The sequence below is a fragment of the Littorina saxatilis genome, linkage group LG8 (assembly GCF_037325665.1).
Source record: "Littorina saxatilis isolate snail1 linkage group LG8, US_GU_Lsax_2.0, whole genome shotgun sequence".
NCBI lineage: Eukaryota > Metazoa > Mollusca > Gastropoda > Littorinimorpha > Littorinidae > Littorina > Littorina saxatilis.
The window spans coordinates 14,823,086-14,839,037 of NC_090252.1; the positions used below are offsets into that span (position 1 = coordinate 14,823,086).

Consider the following 15,952-nt stretch of genomic DNA (forward strand, 5'->3'; position numbering starts at 1 on the left):
TATAAATATGTTATATTCGAATTAAAAACAAGCTCAGAAAATTAAAAAATATGAAAACTATTATTAAAATTAAATTTCCGAAATCGATTTAAAAACAATTTCATCTTATTCCCTGTCGGTTCCTGATTCCATAAACATACATATATATATGTTATATTTGGATTAAAAACAAGCTCAGAAAGTTGAAAAGAATAGAGATACAGAAAAGCATACTATCCTATAGCTGCTCAGCGCAACCACTACCGCGCTGTACTGGCTTGTCCATTTCATTGCCTTTTTCACGAGCAGGGGACTGACGATGCTATACGGTCTTGGTGAAAAAATGCAGTGCGTTCAGTTTCATTCTGTAAGTTCGACAGCTTGACTAAAATGTAGTAATTTCGCCTTACCGGACTTTTGTGTGTGTGGATCAGTTGCTGTTTCTGTTGAAATTATTTATTATTATTAACCAGTAAGACCACAGGAGGTGGAATTTGAGCCCTTTAAAGACGCTGAGCTCGGATGCGGTCTGGAGGACACCTCCAAAAATTATACCTACATCTGGACGAAAGGGTACCTGCCTGTAGCTGACATTCCAGTGCAAGGCAACCAGGCCTATGTTGATCACGGAAACGGCTTGCTGGAGATCAAACACCCGCGTAAGACTCTTAAAGGCACAGTAAGCCTCCCGTAAACCATCACAGAGCTCCCCGAGCGTCTAAATACAGTACAAGCATACTTCCATTTGAACGCTCACCGAACGGGAACATCCTGGCTGCTTTCTGTCGAGCGTGAGACATTTTCAAAGAATTTATTTTCGTAGACTTGTTCCGTTAACAACAACGGCGCCTCGTTTTTGCGCTAGACCTAACTTTTAAAATCTAAATAATAAATTGACAGCTTGTTACACAAACATTCTTTAATCATAAAAGAATTCGTTTTTCATCAAGACAAGATCAGAACAATTCGAAGTTGTGAAAGTTTAAAAAAAGAAAAGCCCGGAAGCAGGGTCACGCAAGGGTCGTAGCAGACGACGGCCGGTTTATCAGTGCAAATCGCCGTTCCTCTCAACAGTCAAAAGCCATCGCTAGAGTTCTTGTGAACCACAGCCGTTGTTTCGTGCATAAAAAAAACGTGCTATAAGTTGTAGATAAGCTCACGTCGAGTCGCATTCAAATGACTAACTATGACGACTGCATTGTGAAAAGGGAAAACTGGATCACACGGGTTCACGATGGCTCAGGGGTAAGATAAACCACGCAAAAATAAATTCTTTGAAAATTGTTCGCTCTTTACGGAGGGCACCTAGGATGTTCTCAATTGGTGAGTGTTTAAATGAAATGGTGTTTGTACTGTGTGTAAAAGCCTGACCGTATCTGTGATGGTTTACGGGAGGCTTACTCTGCCTTTAACTGTGGTTCTCACAAACATATAATGTTGCAACATGGAATTGATTGTATTGTTCATATTCGCTTGCATATGCAGGGATGGCCAAATCAATCAATATGAGGCTTATATCGCGCGTATTCCGTGGGTACAGTTCTAAGCGCAGGGATTTTTATTTTTTTAATTTTTTTTATTTTATGCAATTTATATCGCGCACATATTCAAGGCGCAGGGATTTATTTATGCCGTGTAAGATGGAATTTTTTTTTACACAATACATCACGCATTCACATCGGCCAGCAGATCGCAGCCATTTCGGCGCATATCCTACTTTTCACGGCCTATTATTCCAAGTCACACGGGTATTTTGGTGGACATTTTTATCTATGCCTTTACAATTTTGCCAGGAAAGACCCTTTTGTCAATCGTGGGATCTTTAACGTGCACACCCCAATGTAGTGTACACGAAGGGACCTCGGTTTTTCGTCTCATCCGAAAGACTAGCACTTGAACCCACCACCTAGGTTAGGAAAGAGGGGAGAAAATTGCTAACGCCCTGACCCAGGGTCGAACTCGCAACCTCTCGCTTCCGAGCGCAAGTGCGTTACCACTCGGCCACCCCCGATCGTCAGGGGCGAGTAAAAAATACGCCAGGCTAGTAGAAACCGCCTGGCAAGTGGAAATGCAGGTCAAATGCAACAGTTTGGGTTTGAACTATCGCGTTTCAAAGCCATATAAACACTGCAGATGCATGAACTTTAGTATGTACCGGGCCAGAATAATATTTGGCGGGCTAGTAAATGTTTTGAAGTTACTCGCCCGGCTGGCGAATTGAAAATGTGAGATTTGGCCATCCCTGTCACATGATAATACTGATATTATATGTTGTCGGGGCGTCCCAAAACATCTGCAGTAGATCCCTTCAAATTACTAACTGAATGAGATTGACAGTTTCACTGTGTTGATTTTTGTATCAATGTTACTCAGTTATCATTACAGAAAAATATTGGATTAGTAGTTGAAGACTTTTCCCCCTATGGGGTATGTACCGTTGTGCGCGGCATTCACGGCGAAACAGCGTAGAAGTTGCGCCTATCATTTGTGACCCTCCACCACGGAATGAGTCGCATGTCACCTTTGCATGATTTTCATATTGTTACATTTTCCTAAAGAGTTTGTTATGCTCTATCCAGTGGTGAAACCCGTTTTAGAAAAAAAGCGAAAACTGTTTGAGTTATAAGTCTGTGACTAAGGTGACCCTCACACTGTTACCAGACACTCCCCGGACTTATATTAAGCCTAGCGCAGAACCGCGCGAGGTGACATGCGACTCATTTCGTGGTAGAGGGTCACATTTTTGTAAAAAAAACAAAAAAGTTATTCAGCCTGCTTTTTACCCTTTCCCCGTGACAAGGTGCAGTCATTTCATACAGTTCATTGTGTACTTGTCTAACATGCTCTTTGTCTACATGTCTTTCAGGTTACGCTGTTGGAGCTATGTCGCTATGTCGCTATGTTGCACGTTAGTATAACTGCGCATCTGCTTATGTAGTGAGTCAATCAGGCTTACGCCATCAATGGGCAATTTGTTTGTTTGTTTGCTTAACGCCCAGCCGACCACGAAGGGCCATATCAGGGCGGTGCTGCTTTGACATATAACGTGCGCCACACACAAGACAGAAGTCGCAGCACAGGCTTCACTGTCTCACCCAGTCACATTATTCTGACACCGGACCAACCAGTCCTAGCACTGACCCCATAATGCCAGACGCCACGCGGAGCAGCCACTAGATTGCCAATTTTAAAGTCTTAGGCATGACCCGGCCGGGGTTCGAACCCACGATCTCCCGATCACGGGGCGGACGCATTACCACTAGGCCAACCGTGCCGGTAACATCAATGGGCAACATGAACTAAGTATTGGGTTGTTCTGCAGAGCTGGGTACCATTGTGTGACATGAATTGTTAGTCCTTTAAATTATTATACAGTAGTACCTGCCATATCCGGTCACCCATTAGTCATTGCAAAGGTGACCGCAAATATCAGGTGGCCGTTCATTACAGGCCCCCTCCTCCTCCAAAAAAACCCAAAAAACACGATCAAGTTTTCATGAAGAAAAGAAAGCGATCATCCACGAGCCGCCGATTCATTGTCTCTGTTAGTTTTGCTTTCGTTTATACATCTTAATTATTTGCGTGTTTAACTCGATCGTCTTGGCTAAGCTATTGTTTCGTATGTTTCTATGTGTGTTGTTTGGATTATTATATATGTATTTGAGTGTCAGATAAACAAGTGTTTTCAAACTCACATCAGCTGTGATCGATCCGGAAGTGACTGCCGTAAATGTACATGTATGCGCATGTCTGTATTTACAGTTTGCGCATGCGTAAGTATTCATGTCGTCTGCTCGTGCTGTGCCGTCTGTGCACACAACACACACACACACACACACACACACACCACAGGCGCTCGCCCGCGAAAGTGACAAGTGGCCGTTAAGTGGCCGCTCCTGTCGAGTAAGAGGGGCACCTTAGGGCAAAAATCAGTGACCGTTGACCGCGTCAGACAGGTTAACGGCCATTAAGAGTCAATTATAGAAGGAAAACTCATTAGTCATGGGAAAGCTGGCCGCTCCGGGTAGGTTCACGCCCACGAAAGGGCCGGAAATGGAAGGGACTACTGTAACGAACATAAAATGGCAACTAAAGTAGAACGTAGTGTTTCTACTTTTTTTTAGTAGTACTCCCGTTAGATAATGATACTGACAGGCAACATGGTTTCCACCTCTGCAGCAGGACTCTATTACAATTAAGTTTTAAAGCCCGGGCCTACCGTTGACACGGACAGGTATTTATGACTTGTCATAAAGTCATTTACGTTTCAAAGTTTAGATTGACAATTTCTACACGCAGAAATGTGCAGAAGACATTAAACAGATTGCTCACACTTTTCACACTATCTCACATATCATGTTGCCCACACCTGGAATTGTTGTTCGTGCCGCTGAATTTTGCATCCCATAAATTTGCATGCATCCAAGTTGTATGGTTTTTTTTCCAAATTTGTTTCAAAACTTTTTCCGCATTTTGTGTCGGAGACCGACAACAAATTTTTATTAGTTATCGTTAGATTTGATTGTGATATCAACATTTATCAGTCTGAATGTCGAGAAAGCTGAACTCATATCAGATCGAGGCGTAAGCCGAGATCTGATATGATTCAGCCTTTCGAGACATTCAGACTGATAAATGTTGATATCACAGTCAAATCTAACGATAACGATTTTATCGCATTCGATTTCGGAACAGTAGGAATCATAAACCTACCTAAGAAGTCAGACAAACGCAAGGGAGGCTACTGCCTTGTATTTAATGTTGGAAATGTTGGGTTGTCTTTTCCTGCTTTCCGCGTAACTTTGCTGCTCTTACTTTTATTTTTCAGTAACTGGTTCTTTTTGTCAGACAAAATAAGGCATTTATGATGAAAAAAGAACAAAAATATACGGTTGAAACAGATCACCAACAAAGGCTAACAAGTTCAGTGGAGTTGCCAGTTCGAAGGAACAGCTAAGAATGTCCCAGTTACTTCCTCAGTCGTACTCTTTTTGACTGTTCGATTTGGCAATTCTGAACAATGGCAGGAACTGAAGTGCGCCAGGCAGTATCAGCAAAGTCCTCTGGCTCATGTTCTGTGCCCAAGAAAGCTTCCAGGTATTTGTCGGTATCGGCGGATTGCATAATAATGTTTCTCGAAGCTCAGTCTCGCTTACGACTCATCCAAAATGGCGTCCTCCGACGGCGCTGTGACTGTGATAGATGCTGAAAGTTGTTTGGATGATGTTGTATGGCTACGACTAAGAAAGGTGGACAATGGTTCATGCAGGTGCGAACTGTTTAAATCGGCTGCTCATTTCCTGCCTTTTTGTGAGTGATGTGCGCTGAAACACTGCAAGAGATCTCACAGTTTTCTCAGTAAGTATTGCCACTACATATACTGGTACTTTCAAGGTCAGCTTTGTTTATGGCTGTTCCAACTACCGCAGTCGGTAAGATTGTAACATTCTTTTCTACTACTTCTCTGTTAAAGCTGGGTGGGAACAGTTTGATTCTATTCATTGCACAGCTTAATCTTTCTGATTCAATTACTTTTCTTTTATAAATTTGTGATTTAAAAAAAGGGAGACATTTGTTTCCTTCAGGTGAGATTTTTTTCTTCAAAATTAAAATTGATGAACTACTTCCTGCGCGATATCAAATTCGCTGGGAACTTCCTGCGCGATGTCAATTGATATACAGTTCCTAGTTGACCAATGACAACAGCATGTTTTGTCATGTGATCAGTAAAAATGCGATAATCTTCCATATAACCATTCCCCACAATCGCCCAACAAAATATCTAAAACATATAACCATTCTTCACAATGTGGTGATAAAATCGCCGAACAAAATATTTAAAACAGGAACATCTGCTGAGCTAGCCATTGTGTACGAACAAAGACCCCGAGTTATGATCAACGCTATCTACACCGATAAAACACAGTTTTTTTCAAACAAATTTGTCAGTCACCGCCTAAACACTATGAGGCATAAACATACAGACATCAAATTCGACACTTATTCCTTCAAAACTTAAACCAAGTAGAATTCCCCTTCGATATAAAAATTCTCGGTGTGGATATATAGCGTCCCTTTTAGAAGTGGCCTTGACCCTTGATAGCAAATCTTTCTGGAAAAAGGTGGACTAGGCCAGTGGGCTCAAAATAAAGTGGGATCGACCCCCGGGACCTGTGATTAAACTTCTCAACTTAAACAGTTGGCCGCTGTCAGCGTGAGTTCGTCCCCACGTTCGGCGAGAGATTTATTTCTCAGAGTCAACTTTGTGTGAAGACTCTCCTCGGTGTCCGAACACCCCCGTGTGTACACGCAAGCACAAGATCAAGTGCGCACGAAAAAGATCCTGTAATCCATGTCAGAGTTCGGTGGGTTATACAAACACGAAAATACCCAGCATGCTTCCTCCGAAAGCGGCGTATGGCGGCCTAAATGGCGGGGTAAAAACGGTCATACACGTAAAAACCGTGGGAGTTTCAGCCCACGAACAAACAAACAAACTGGTTAGAGTTCTCTTGTAGCATGTGTTATTGTGTGGTGTGTCTAATTCACAATATCAGATAACAAAAGTTATGCTTCGCTTGAAACTTTTCAGTTCGCAGTTTTGCTGGACTGTACGTATGTGTTGCACAATTTGAGGACAATGGAAAACAACGCAGCATTGATATTGATGTTAAATACTATGGTAAGTCTCCTCACGCTTTGCGGGTTGGTAGCTTGCTTTCATCTCTGATTCATCTTCTTGTAACGTTTATTTCATGAGGTCCAGTATGGAGAAAAAGCTCCGAAAGGAAAACACAAAGAAACACTCTTGCTTCAGCTCGCATAATATGTGTTTGAAGATCAGGCAGTGATAGCTGAAGGTATCTCGACTTAAGAATAGCATTTATATGCGGAGAGTTATTTTTATTATTATTTCTTTGGCTCATAACTGTGACCCTCCACCACGAAATGAGTCGCATGTCACCTCGCGCGGTTCTGCGCTAGGCTTGATATAAGTCCGGGGAGTGTCTGGTCACCTTAGTCACAGGCTTATAACTCAAACAGTTTTCAATCTTTTCTAAAACGGTTTTCACCACTGGATAGAGCATAAAAAACTCTTTAGGAAAATGTAAAAATATGAAAATCATGCAAAGGTGACATGCGACTCATTCCGTGGTGGAGGGTCACATAATTATTTGTTCATGTTTTGTTGTTGTTGCTGATGTTATGACATGTGTGATCTATGCAATGTGCAGCTACACCACAGGTCCTTCCTTTTGAGTCAAAGGACGTGGTACTGGGTGAGACGCTGACCATTGAATGCAGAGTTCTGGGCTATCCTAAACCCAGGGTCACCTGGTACAAGGACGGAGAACCAATTGTGGTAGGCATCGAGCCTTGTCCTGTTTCACTCTGTATGCTAAAATCCACTGTTGTGTAGAATGAACTAGCATGCCCACCACGGTGTGTGTGTGTGTGTGTGTGTGTGTGTGTGTGTGTGTGTGTGTGTGTGTGTGTTTATGAATGTTTGTGTGTGTGTGTGTGTGTGTGTTTGTGTGTGTGTGTGTGTGTGTGTTTATGAATGTTTGTGTGTGTGTGTGTGTGTGGTGCGAACTATGTATTCAATGTGATCAGTTCACGTGACAGTTTCAGATTCATGATTCTTTATTATGTCTGAAGTTGCTGATGGCTTTCAAACCTCATGAAAAACTATGGCTTTTCCGTGTCTTTTAGACATGTTGCTGTTTGCTTGTTATTGCGGCATTGACAATGTTTTTAAAACAACACGTTTGGGATGCCTGTTGTTTATCTTGAAAATATACACATCATAGTCATGTGTGTGTTTCCATGACCTCACGTCAAACTCTAGTTACCGCAGACAAAACGCTATGACAGCAATCACAGCAGGTCAATATATAATCATTGCCACAATGAATCGTGAACTCTCATTAATTTTGCAGTTGTGTCAAAGGAAAATTTACCGGCCACTGGATTACAAATAAATCAGAGTTAGTTATTCGATGAGATCACTGATCCTAACTGTACGACGGAGTGTCGTCGTGTGTCTCCGTGTCCGGGGCGCATGCAACTTTTCCACAATACACAGCAAAGTTATTTTCGAAAAACGTGTATTATCGTGGTGCTGGTTTCTGCAGAGTTATTTTAAACCTAAGAAACTATTCCAAGTTCAAGTGTACACAGTTAACACTTTGTACCCCACCTATGTTGACCAAGTTTTTTTTAGCCGAGACCAGCTGTGCTGCAGCAGGTCACTCAGAATTGTAGTAGCTGTGTTGAAACTGTGTATCAATACGCTGGATGGAATGCAGGCGTTAGATCGACGTTACAGGAAGCGACTGAAGCTAACAGTCTGATCGGATATATCCGTTCCTGGTCACATAGAGCCATATGAGTGGGTACGGATATATCCGTACCTGGGAGATAATGAGTTAATGGCTGAGGTTCATATTGATGTCACCATGGAATTTTGGTGTAACTCATTGTAGAGGGCTTTTCGGAATAAAATGATGTTTATATTGGTACCTGGTATGGGTAGAAAGATAAAAGAATGTTAAATCATGTATCGTCCATCGTATTTAAGAGAATATTTCTCATGGAGAATGATTTATTAGTCTAAAGCACAAAAACATCATATCCGCCAAGAGTTGAATTACGCCAACATTCCGTGACGACGACGATTTGGTTCCATGTTCAGGGAGGAGATGAGGCTCGTTACAAGCTCCAGACGGCTAACACATACAACGGCGAACAAATGGAAAACGCTAGGCTGCAGCGTGACTCGGTGGATTTGGACGATGGTGGCAAGTACGCGTGCGTGGCTAAAACAGACAAATGGCTCACGTTCAACTCCACTCAGGAAATCCTTGTTCGTGTGAACGGTAAAGCAAACAAAAACGGTGCATTTGTACAGGCATAAATAAATACATGTTGAGAGAGAGAGAGAGAGAGAGAGAGAGAGAGAGAGAGAGAGAGAGAGAGAGAGAGAGAGAGAGAGAGAGAGAGAGAGAGAGAGAGAGAGAGAGAGAGAGAGAGAGAGAGAGAGAGAGAGTCCTTTTGATGGTGCTGGTCCAAATTATATGGATAAAAGCATTTACGAAGTTATGTTCTTAGCACTTTGTTTTTGCTGTTTTTGAAATCGTGAAAAACAAAAACTATTTAAATGTAATAGGAGTATGAATTTTCAGAAATGTAACTTCGCACATTTAAAAACCCCAAACCACTTTCTTTTTCTACCTGGACTCGACCCCGCCTTGACCTTGAAAGTTGACGAAATATTTCATCAAGGGCTATAGCGGTTAACTTCATAGACATCTAAACATTTCAACAATAATGTTTCTCTCGCCTGAGTGAGACTTCACAGTGTCCGTCCACATACGTGTGTGTGGCCGTTCGTGTGTGTGTGTGTGTGTGTGTGTGTGTGTGTGTGTGTGTGTGTGTGTGTGTGTGTATGCGTGTGTGTGTAGGGAGGGATGTCGTGTGTTGCCCTTGATCATCACGTTGATTCGTTGATGACACAACCATTTGTCGAGGATAGCGTAGGCACCCGGTCTGCTCCCCGCCTAAAAAAGGCCAGTGCCGTTCCGTCTTCGAGGGACTGCGTGGGTTTCATTTCGGAGTTTTCCTTCTCCTAGACGAGTTTCCTTCCATGGATGATGAGCCTCCTCTACCCTCGTTTTGAATTCAGAGTGGTCTTCTCTTAGGATAGCTGCCTGCCAGGGTTGACGAGCCTATCCTGCCCGGCTATTTGACCCATAGCTGGAGGTTGGTTCGTGGGCACCTGGGCGTTTCCACACACCGGTGGGCCCGCATGCCGCACGTCTAGGGGCCAACCTCCTCCGAGTCCTTGTAGTCTAGCCTGGGGCCTTGCGGTACCCAGTTTACGCCTGTCGCCGCGATGGAGGCACTACATAGGGCTTGTTGTGGAGAGGTTATTGTACTGGCAGGAGAGACTGACGCATTCTGCTCTCTTTTCGCATTGTCCTAAAAAGGACAGACGGTGCTAGCCAGCGGTGAGGGCTGAAAGCGAGAAGTGACAAGCACAAGACACTTCGCCAACACACTAGACACGTCACACAACCGTTTGGCAGGCGCCCTTGATCGATAAAGATGAAACAGAAAACGATTTTCTCCCCTCGGACAAACAAAAAAGCTGGTCTGTCAACAAGCTATCAAACATATTATAATATTGTCGTCATATGACGTTACATGGTTGAAAGAAGGGTAATTTGACGCTAATGTTTTACATATACATGTATTAGTAAACAGCTACCTCTCTCTGTGAGTGCCCGTGTCAATGAGAGTCCTACTTCCTAACTTTGTATTGACTTGCAACTCCTTGTGAGTGGTTTCACCTGTCTATAGTAATTATAGCACTAAAAAGTACTGATTATGTGTACATTGTGTGTTGACGTGATACGTTTTTATGATGTTAGTGTATAAGTATATTTCGATGTGTATTATCATTTTATTTTTAATTGTGTACTTAATAATATATTTATGTATGTTTTCGTGAGGCGCTTAGAACTGTTTTAGGATTTGCGCCATATGACTATCCTCATTATTATTAATATTATTTAGTTGTGTGTTGAAGAGGTACTTGTTGCTTATGTTGCAGAAGCCACGGTTGGGACCAGCACAGACAGCAGCAATACCCGCACATCATCTGAAGATGAGGGCGACAGTGACAACAACAGCACAACGACCACAGACACGGAATCCAGCTCATCGAACGCTCTGGCCATCGGTCTGGGTGTGGCAGGAGGAGTGTGTGTCTTCATGGCAGCAGTCGGTGCTGGAGTTTACTTCAAGGAACGTAGGCCAGGTCAACTGTATGCCTCTCCAGACAACGCCCCTCCAGCCAGCGTCCCTCCAGACAACGGCCCTCAGGCTGCTGGCAGCGCAGTACCACCCCAAAACTAGACCAACCCCACCACACCGGACGCTGAGCCTGACGAGTCCAGTGTCGCTAGTACAGAGGCCAGTGAAGGGGCAGAGGACAGTGAGGCACCATGAGTGTAAGCATGGGATGTTGCCTGATAAAGACTTAACCTGTCTCCAACCTGTCTCACATAAAGACTCCGTTTTCATCTGCCATCTGAGGACTGTGGCCTACGAAGCAATGTCAAGAAAAAAGTCGTCAAACGCTTCCAGTGAACTTTAATTTCCATCACGGTTGATTTTCCCACATTACGTGTGATTGTGGTTCCCAGAATCTGTGATGCCAAGAAGTGCTTAGTTTTCTTGATGAACACTCAAGAGAAATACAAGTATTTGCATGTTGAACAGGGACTGCGTTACATGGGACACGAAAAGCAGATAGCAGAATGACAAACACTGATGCACAAAAAATAGACAGAACAAATTCTTGAAACATGACGGCTATTTCAATAATAGAAAATATAAACATCAAAATCTTTAAAGGTCAAGGTAGTCCGGTGCGGTTTAGGATTTAACATGTATGCTTCAACATCTGATTACCTCCACAGCAGACGACAAGCAAACTTCTACATAATTTTGAAAGAAGAAATGCTTTTTTTAATGAATTTCTAGACTCAAATATACTTCTGCATGCTTCCTTTTATACAAAAACCAGTGTGTGTGTGTGTGTGTGTGTGTGTGTGTGTGTGTGTGTGTGTGTGTGTGTGTGTGTGAGAAATGCTTTTTAAATGAATTTCTAGACTCAAATATACTTCTGCATGCTTCCTTTTATACACAAATCAGTGTGTGTGTGTGTGTGTGTGTGTGTGTGTGTGTGTGTGTGTGTGTGTGTGTGTGTGTGTGTGTGTGTGTGCTTGAATCAGAATGATTTCCAGATCAATTTTTTTATGCACCACTAAATCACAACTGACAACTCTACTATGACAGAATTTGTAACGCTTTAATGACAACAATACCAACAAGTATCAAGACAATCGAAGAATCATTCGTTTCCGTCATTTGACATTTTGGATATGGCACAGTAATTAGCTAATTAACCAAACAAAGTTTTGCCACTGCGGTCTTCTCTGACCTTTTGCTATCCTTTTCACATACCTTATCAACGACATTCATTTGACTTCAATCGATCAGAATTATTAGCAGTAACGGACTTTCTTCTTCTTCTTCTTCTTGCGTTCGCCGTCACACCATCAGTTTAGTCTGCGAGACGAATGACGTCGTGGCTTCCAGGTCTTGTCTGCTCCCATAGAGTTTGGTGCGGAGAGGGACTGATGCTGGCCACGGACTTTGATGCCTGTCCTTAATTTGGCGAAGTCGACTACGCGAAGTATACGTCGCGAAGCTGGCCGCACGAAGCTTTAGCACTGAGGTTTCGGTAAAAAGACTTCGAGAAGGTGGCCGCACGAAGCTTTAGCACTGAGTTTTCGGTAAAAAGACTTCGCGAAGCTGCCCGCACGAAGCTTTAGCGCTGAGTTTTAGGTAAAAAGACTTCGCGAAGCTGCCCGCACGAAGCTTTAGCACTGAGGTTTAGGTAAAAAGACTTCGCGAAGCTGGCCGCACGAAGCTTTAGCACTGAAGTTTCGGTAAAAAGACTTGGCGAAGCTGGCCGCACGACGCTTTAGCACTGAAGTTTCGGTAAAAAGACTTCGAGAAGCTGGCCGCACGAAGCTTTAGCACTGAGTTTTCGGTAAAAAGACTTCGAGAAGCTGGCCGCACGAAGCTTTAGCACTGAGTTTTCGGTAAAAAGACTTCGAGAAGCTGGCCGCACGAAGCTTTAGCACTGAGTTTTCGGTAAAAAGACTTCAAGAAGCTGGCCGCACGAAGCTTTAGCACTGAGTTTCGGTAAAAAGACTTCGAGAAGCTGGCCGCACGAAGCTTTAGCACTGAGTTTTCGGTAAAAAGACTTCGAGAAGCTGGCCGCACGAAGCTTTAACACTGAGGTTTCGGTAAAAAGATTACGCGAACTCTTCGCGAAGTCCACTTCGGGCTCAATAAAGAGGCACATTAAAGAACGGCAAGATTTTCATGAACTGTAACCAAATCATTGTCTTGTGTCTGCACCATTAAACCAATATCATGCGCCTGTGACTTACTCACCACGGCGTGGTCTACTTTGTCCCCCGGCCTTGATCACTCGTGCACAGAACAAGCCGAATGTTGCCCCGTGTGCATCTGCACGAGAACAACAGACGACCCAGCCAGGTGGAAAAAACACACCAACATCTTCTGCCACCACAAAAGAGTGAATGGCATAGATTTCAATGTTAGATTTTCATACGTGGGTAGTTGTGAATAAAACTGAGAGAGAGAGAGAGAGAGATGGTTGGTTGGTTTTTGGGGTTTAATGTCTCTTCAGCAGATGCTAGCTGCTATTCGAGACCGAGAGAGAGAGAGAGAGAGAGAGAGAGAGAGAGAGAGAGAGAGAGAGAGAGAGAGAGAGAGAGAGAGAGAGTGTGTGTGTGTATGTGTGTGTGTGTGTGTGTGTATGTGTGTGTGTGTGTGTATGTGTGTGTGTGTATGTGTGTGTGTGTGTGTGTGTATGTGCGTGTGTGTGTGCGTTTCTCCACCTTGCTATGCATTTGTGACAGGGGAGGCTACCGCTCCTTTCACAGCAGACTCTGCACCCGAGTTGTTGGCCTTTAAAAGTCAACACCAGTGGATTGTGAGATTCTGTTTGTGATGGGGTCTGGTGGTTTCCGATTGTCTGTTTGTTCATGGAAACCTTCGGGTTTGCATAACATTTTTTATAGGGCTAAGAAATTAGCCCTAATATTTTCAAACCTGTTTGATTGCACTTCGCTTCCCGAGGTGATCGTAGTGTTTCGGCACACGGTTACACATTCAAATATGTTTGTCATTTAAGCGCACTTGACATGCATGGTCGAGAGGTCCAGCGGAAATTACCTTTTTAGCATTGGTGTGCTTTTACGTAAATGTAAGAGCTCATCCCCCCCCTCCCACGAACCCCCAAAACAACACACGACGCAAGACCCGTTGACGTACATGAATAACCGTTCCATCAAGCAAACAAACAGTTAACCAGAAACTAGCTTATAGCGTGGGGAACCTGTCCAGAATTATGCTTAGACCCAAAGAAAATGGTTACAGAAAGTTTTTTGGTTGCAACACATTAAGATAGCCTGTCTTAACATTCCCCAAGAGTTATACCGTTGGCAGCCTCTGCATAACTTTTTTATGACGGTTTGATTACGTCACATATAAAAACCCTTGTTTTCGTCAATGACGTTGCAAAAGTCCACGCTACAGCCCTTCATTTTAAGGTTCTTAGTCTACCGTCATCTATAATGCACAATTCGTTAGGCCGGTGGACGGACAAGGGTCAAGGGTATGAGCAGACTAAGAAACGGTATCCATGTCCCACCCCCGTGTCACCACAGTAAAAAGCCTTGGTCATTCTGCCATTAGTGCACTGAGTTAGATGATTACACCTTAACATGCGCACATCTGGGAAGCGCCACTCTTGTCACAGTTGCTGAAAGCTTTCCGAATTTCCAAGCAATGGGATAATAAAATAATAAAAATGAAATGAACAATGCGTTGTTCGCGTACTGATGATAACAGAAATACGCATTCTTTAATACGACTATACCTCTTCCTATCCGTTAGTCTTCTTCAGCAGAATACTTACTGGAAAAAAAAGACTGGCGTTCATTCAAAGTCATCTTCAGGTGAACAAAAGAGTGCATAACACAATAGGCCTACCTTTTGAGGAAAACTTGATGGTTACGATGTTTCACATTTCAAAAGACGGAAGAGGCGAGTTGCAGCAGCCAACACCGCGACATTCCCCACATCCAGATGTGGACTCTAGTCCGTGTTTCCTGCAGCTACACCGTTTTGTGTCACAACCACTTTTGCATGTGCAGCGAATCACCTTTAACACGTCGGCTGGTGCTGCCGGCAGATCTGTTGTCACTGGAACAAGGATGCCACGCTCAAGTTTCCATCCGTAGTCCGTGCTGTGGAATCGGGCAGCTGCTGAGGTGGGCGGCAGAGTGTGAACTTGCACAAACGTCGTTCCAACTGCTACCTTTGAACAGAAGAGTCTGTAGCGAAGTTCATCAAGACCCTCTCTGAAACTACCGTTGTAGTGCAGTACTAACGCCTTTTCGCCTGCTGATAGGATATCCTCCAAGGTCGCAAGTGTTTGCTACTGCAGGTATTTTTTGAGTTTTTTTCATCGAGGTTGCTTTTCTGACACCATAGGGTCTAGAGGTTGTGTCGCTGCTGGTAAAGGCGTGGAGAAACAGGAGCAAGTGGCGCACGTTGCCAAGAGCTGCAATCAGCTGTTTGATGTTCCAGAACTTTAAAGATTTACCAGCCTGTTTGTCTGAAACAATTCGGTCCTATTTACAGTAAAATACAGATATTTAGCTACTGCTGATTATCATCCTCTTGCGCATTCCAAGAAAAGTAGTCAACAAGATCATCTTCATTAAGAAAAAAACAAAACAAGTCGCGTAAGGCGAAAATACAATATTTAGTCAAGTAGCTGTGGAACTCACAGAATGAAAGTGAACGCAATGTAATTTTTCAGCAAGACCGTATACTCGTAGCATCGTCAGTCCACCGCTCATGGCAAAGGCAGTGAAATTGACAAGAAGAGCGGGGTAGTAGTTGCGCTAAGAAGGATAGCACGCTTTTCTGTACCTCTCTTTGTTTTAACTTTCTGAGCGTGTTTTTAATCCAAACATATCATATCTATATGTTTTTGGAATCAGGAACCGACAAGGAATAAGATGAAAGTGTTTTTAAATTGATTTGGACAATTTAATTTTGATAATAATTTTTATATATTTAATTTTCAGAGCTTGTTTTTAATCCGAATATAACATATTTATATGTTTTTGGCATCAGCAAATGATGGAGAATAAGATAAACGTAAATTTGGATCGTTTTATAAATTTTTATTTTTTTTTACAATTTTCAGATTTTTAATGACCAAAGTCATTAATTAATTTTTAAGCCACCAAGCTGAAATGCAATACCGAACCCCGGGCTTCGTCGAAGATTA

The 15,952-nt window shown here is 43.1% G+C and overlaps 2 protein-coding genes across 2 annotated transcripts in view; both read left to right on the forward strand.

Moving 5' to 3' along the window:
- LOC138974063 (neural cell adhesion molecule 1-like) overlaps positions 1–11,664 on the forward strand; it is a 12,000-nt gene extending 336 nt beyond the window's left edge. Inside the window, exons 2-6 of the mRNA XM_070346771.1 lie at positions 453–638; positions 6,572–6,661; positions 7,215–7,342; positions 8,675–8,858; positions 10,595–11,664. Of these exons, the coding sequence (XP_070202872.1) occupies positions 453–638; positions 6,572–6,661; positions 7,215–7,342; positions 8,675–8,858; positions 10,595–10,899 (893 nt within the window). The 3' untranslated portion in view covers positions 10,900–11,664. The remainder of the gene's footprint in view (positions 1–452; positions 639–6,571; positions 6,662–7,214; positions 7,343–8,674; positions 8,859–10,594) is intronic.
- LOC138974523 (pleckstrin homology-like domain family B member 1) overlaps positions 1–15,952 on the forward strand; it is a 504,261-nt gene that overhangs the window by 70,726 nt on the left and 417,583 nt on the right. The gene's annotated exons all lie outside the window — the stretch shown is intronic.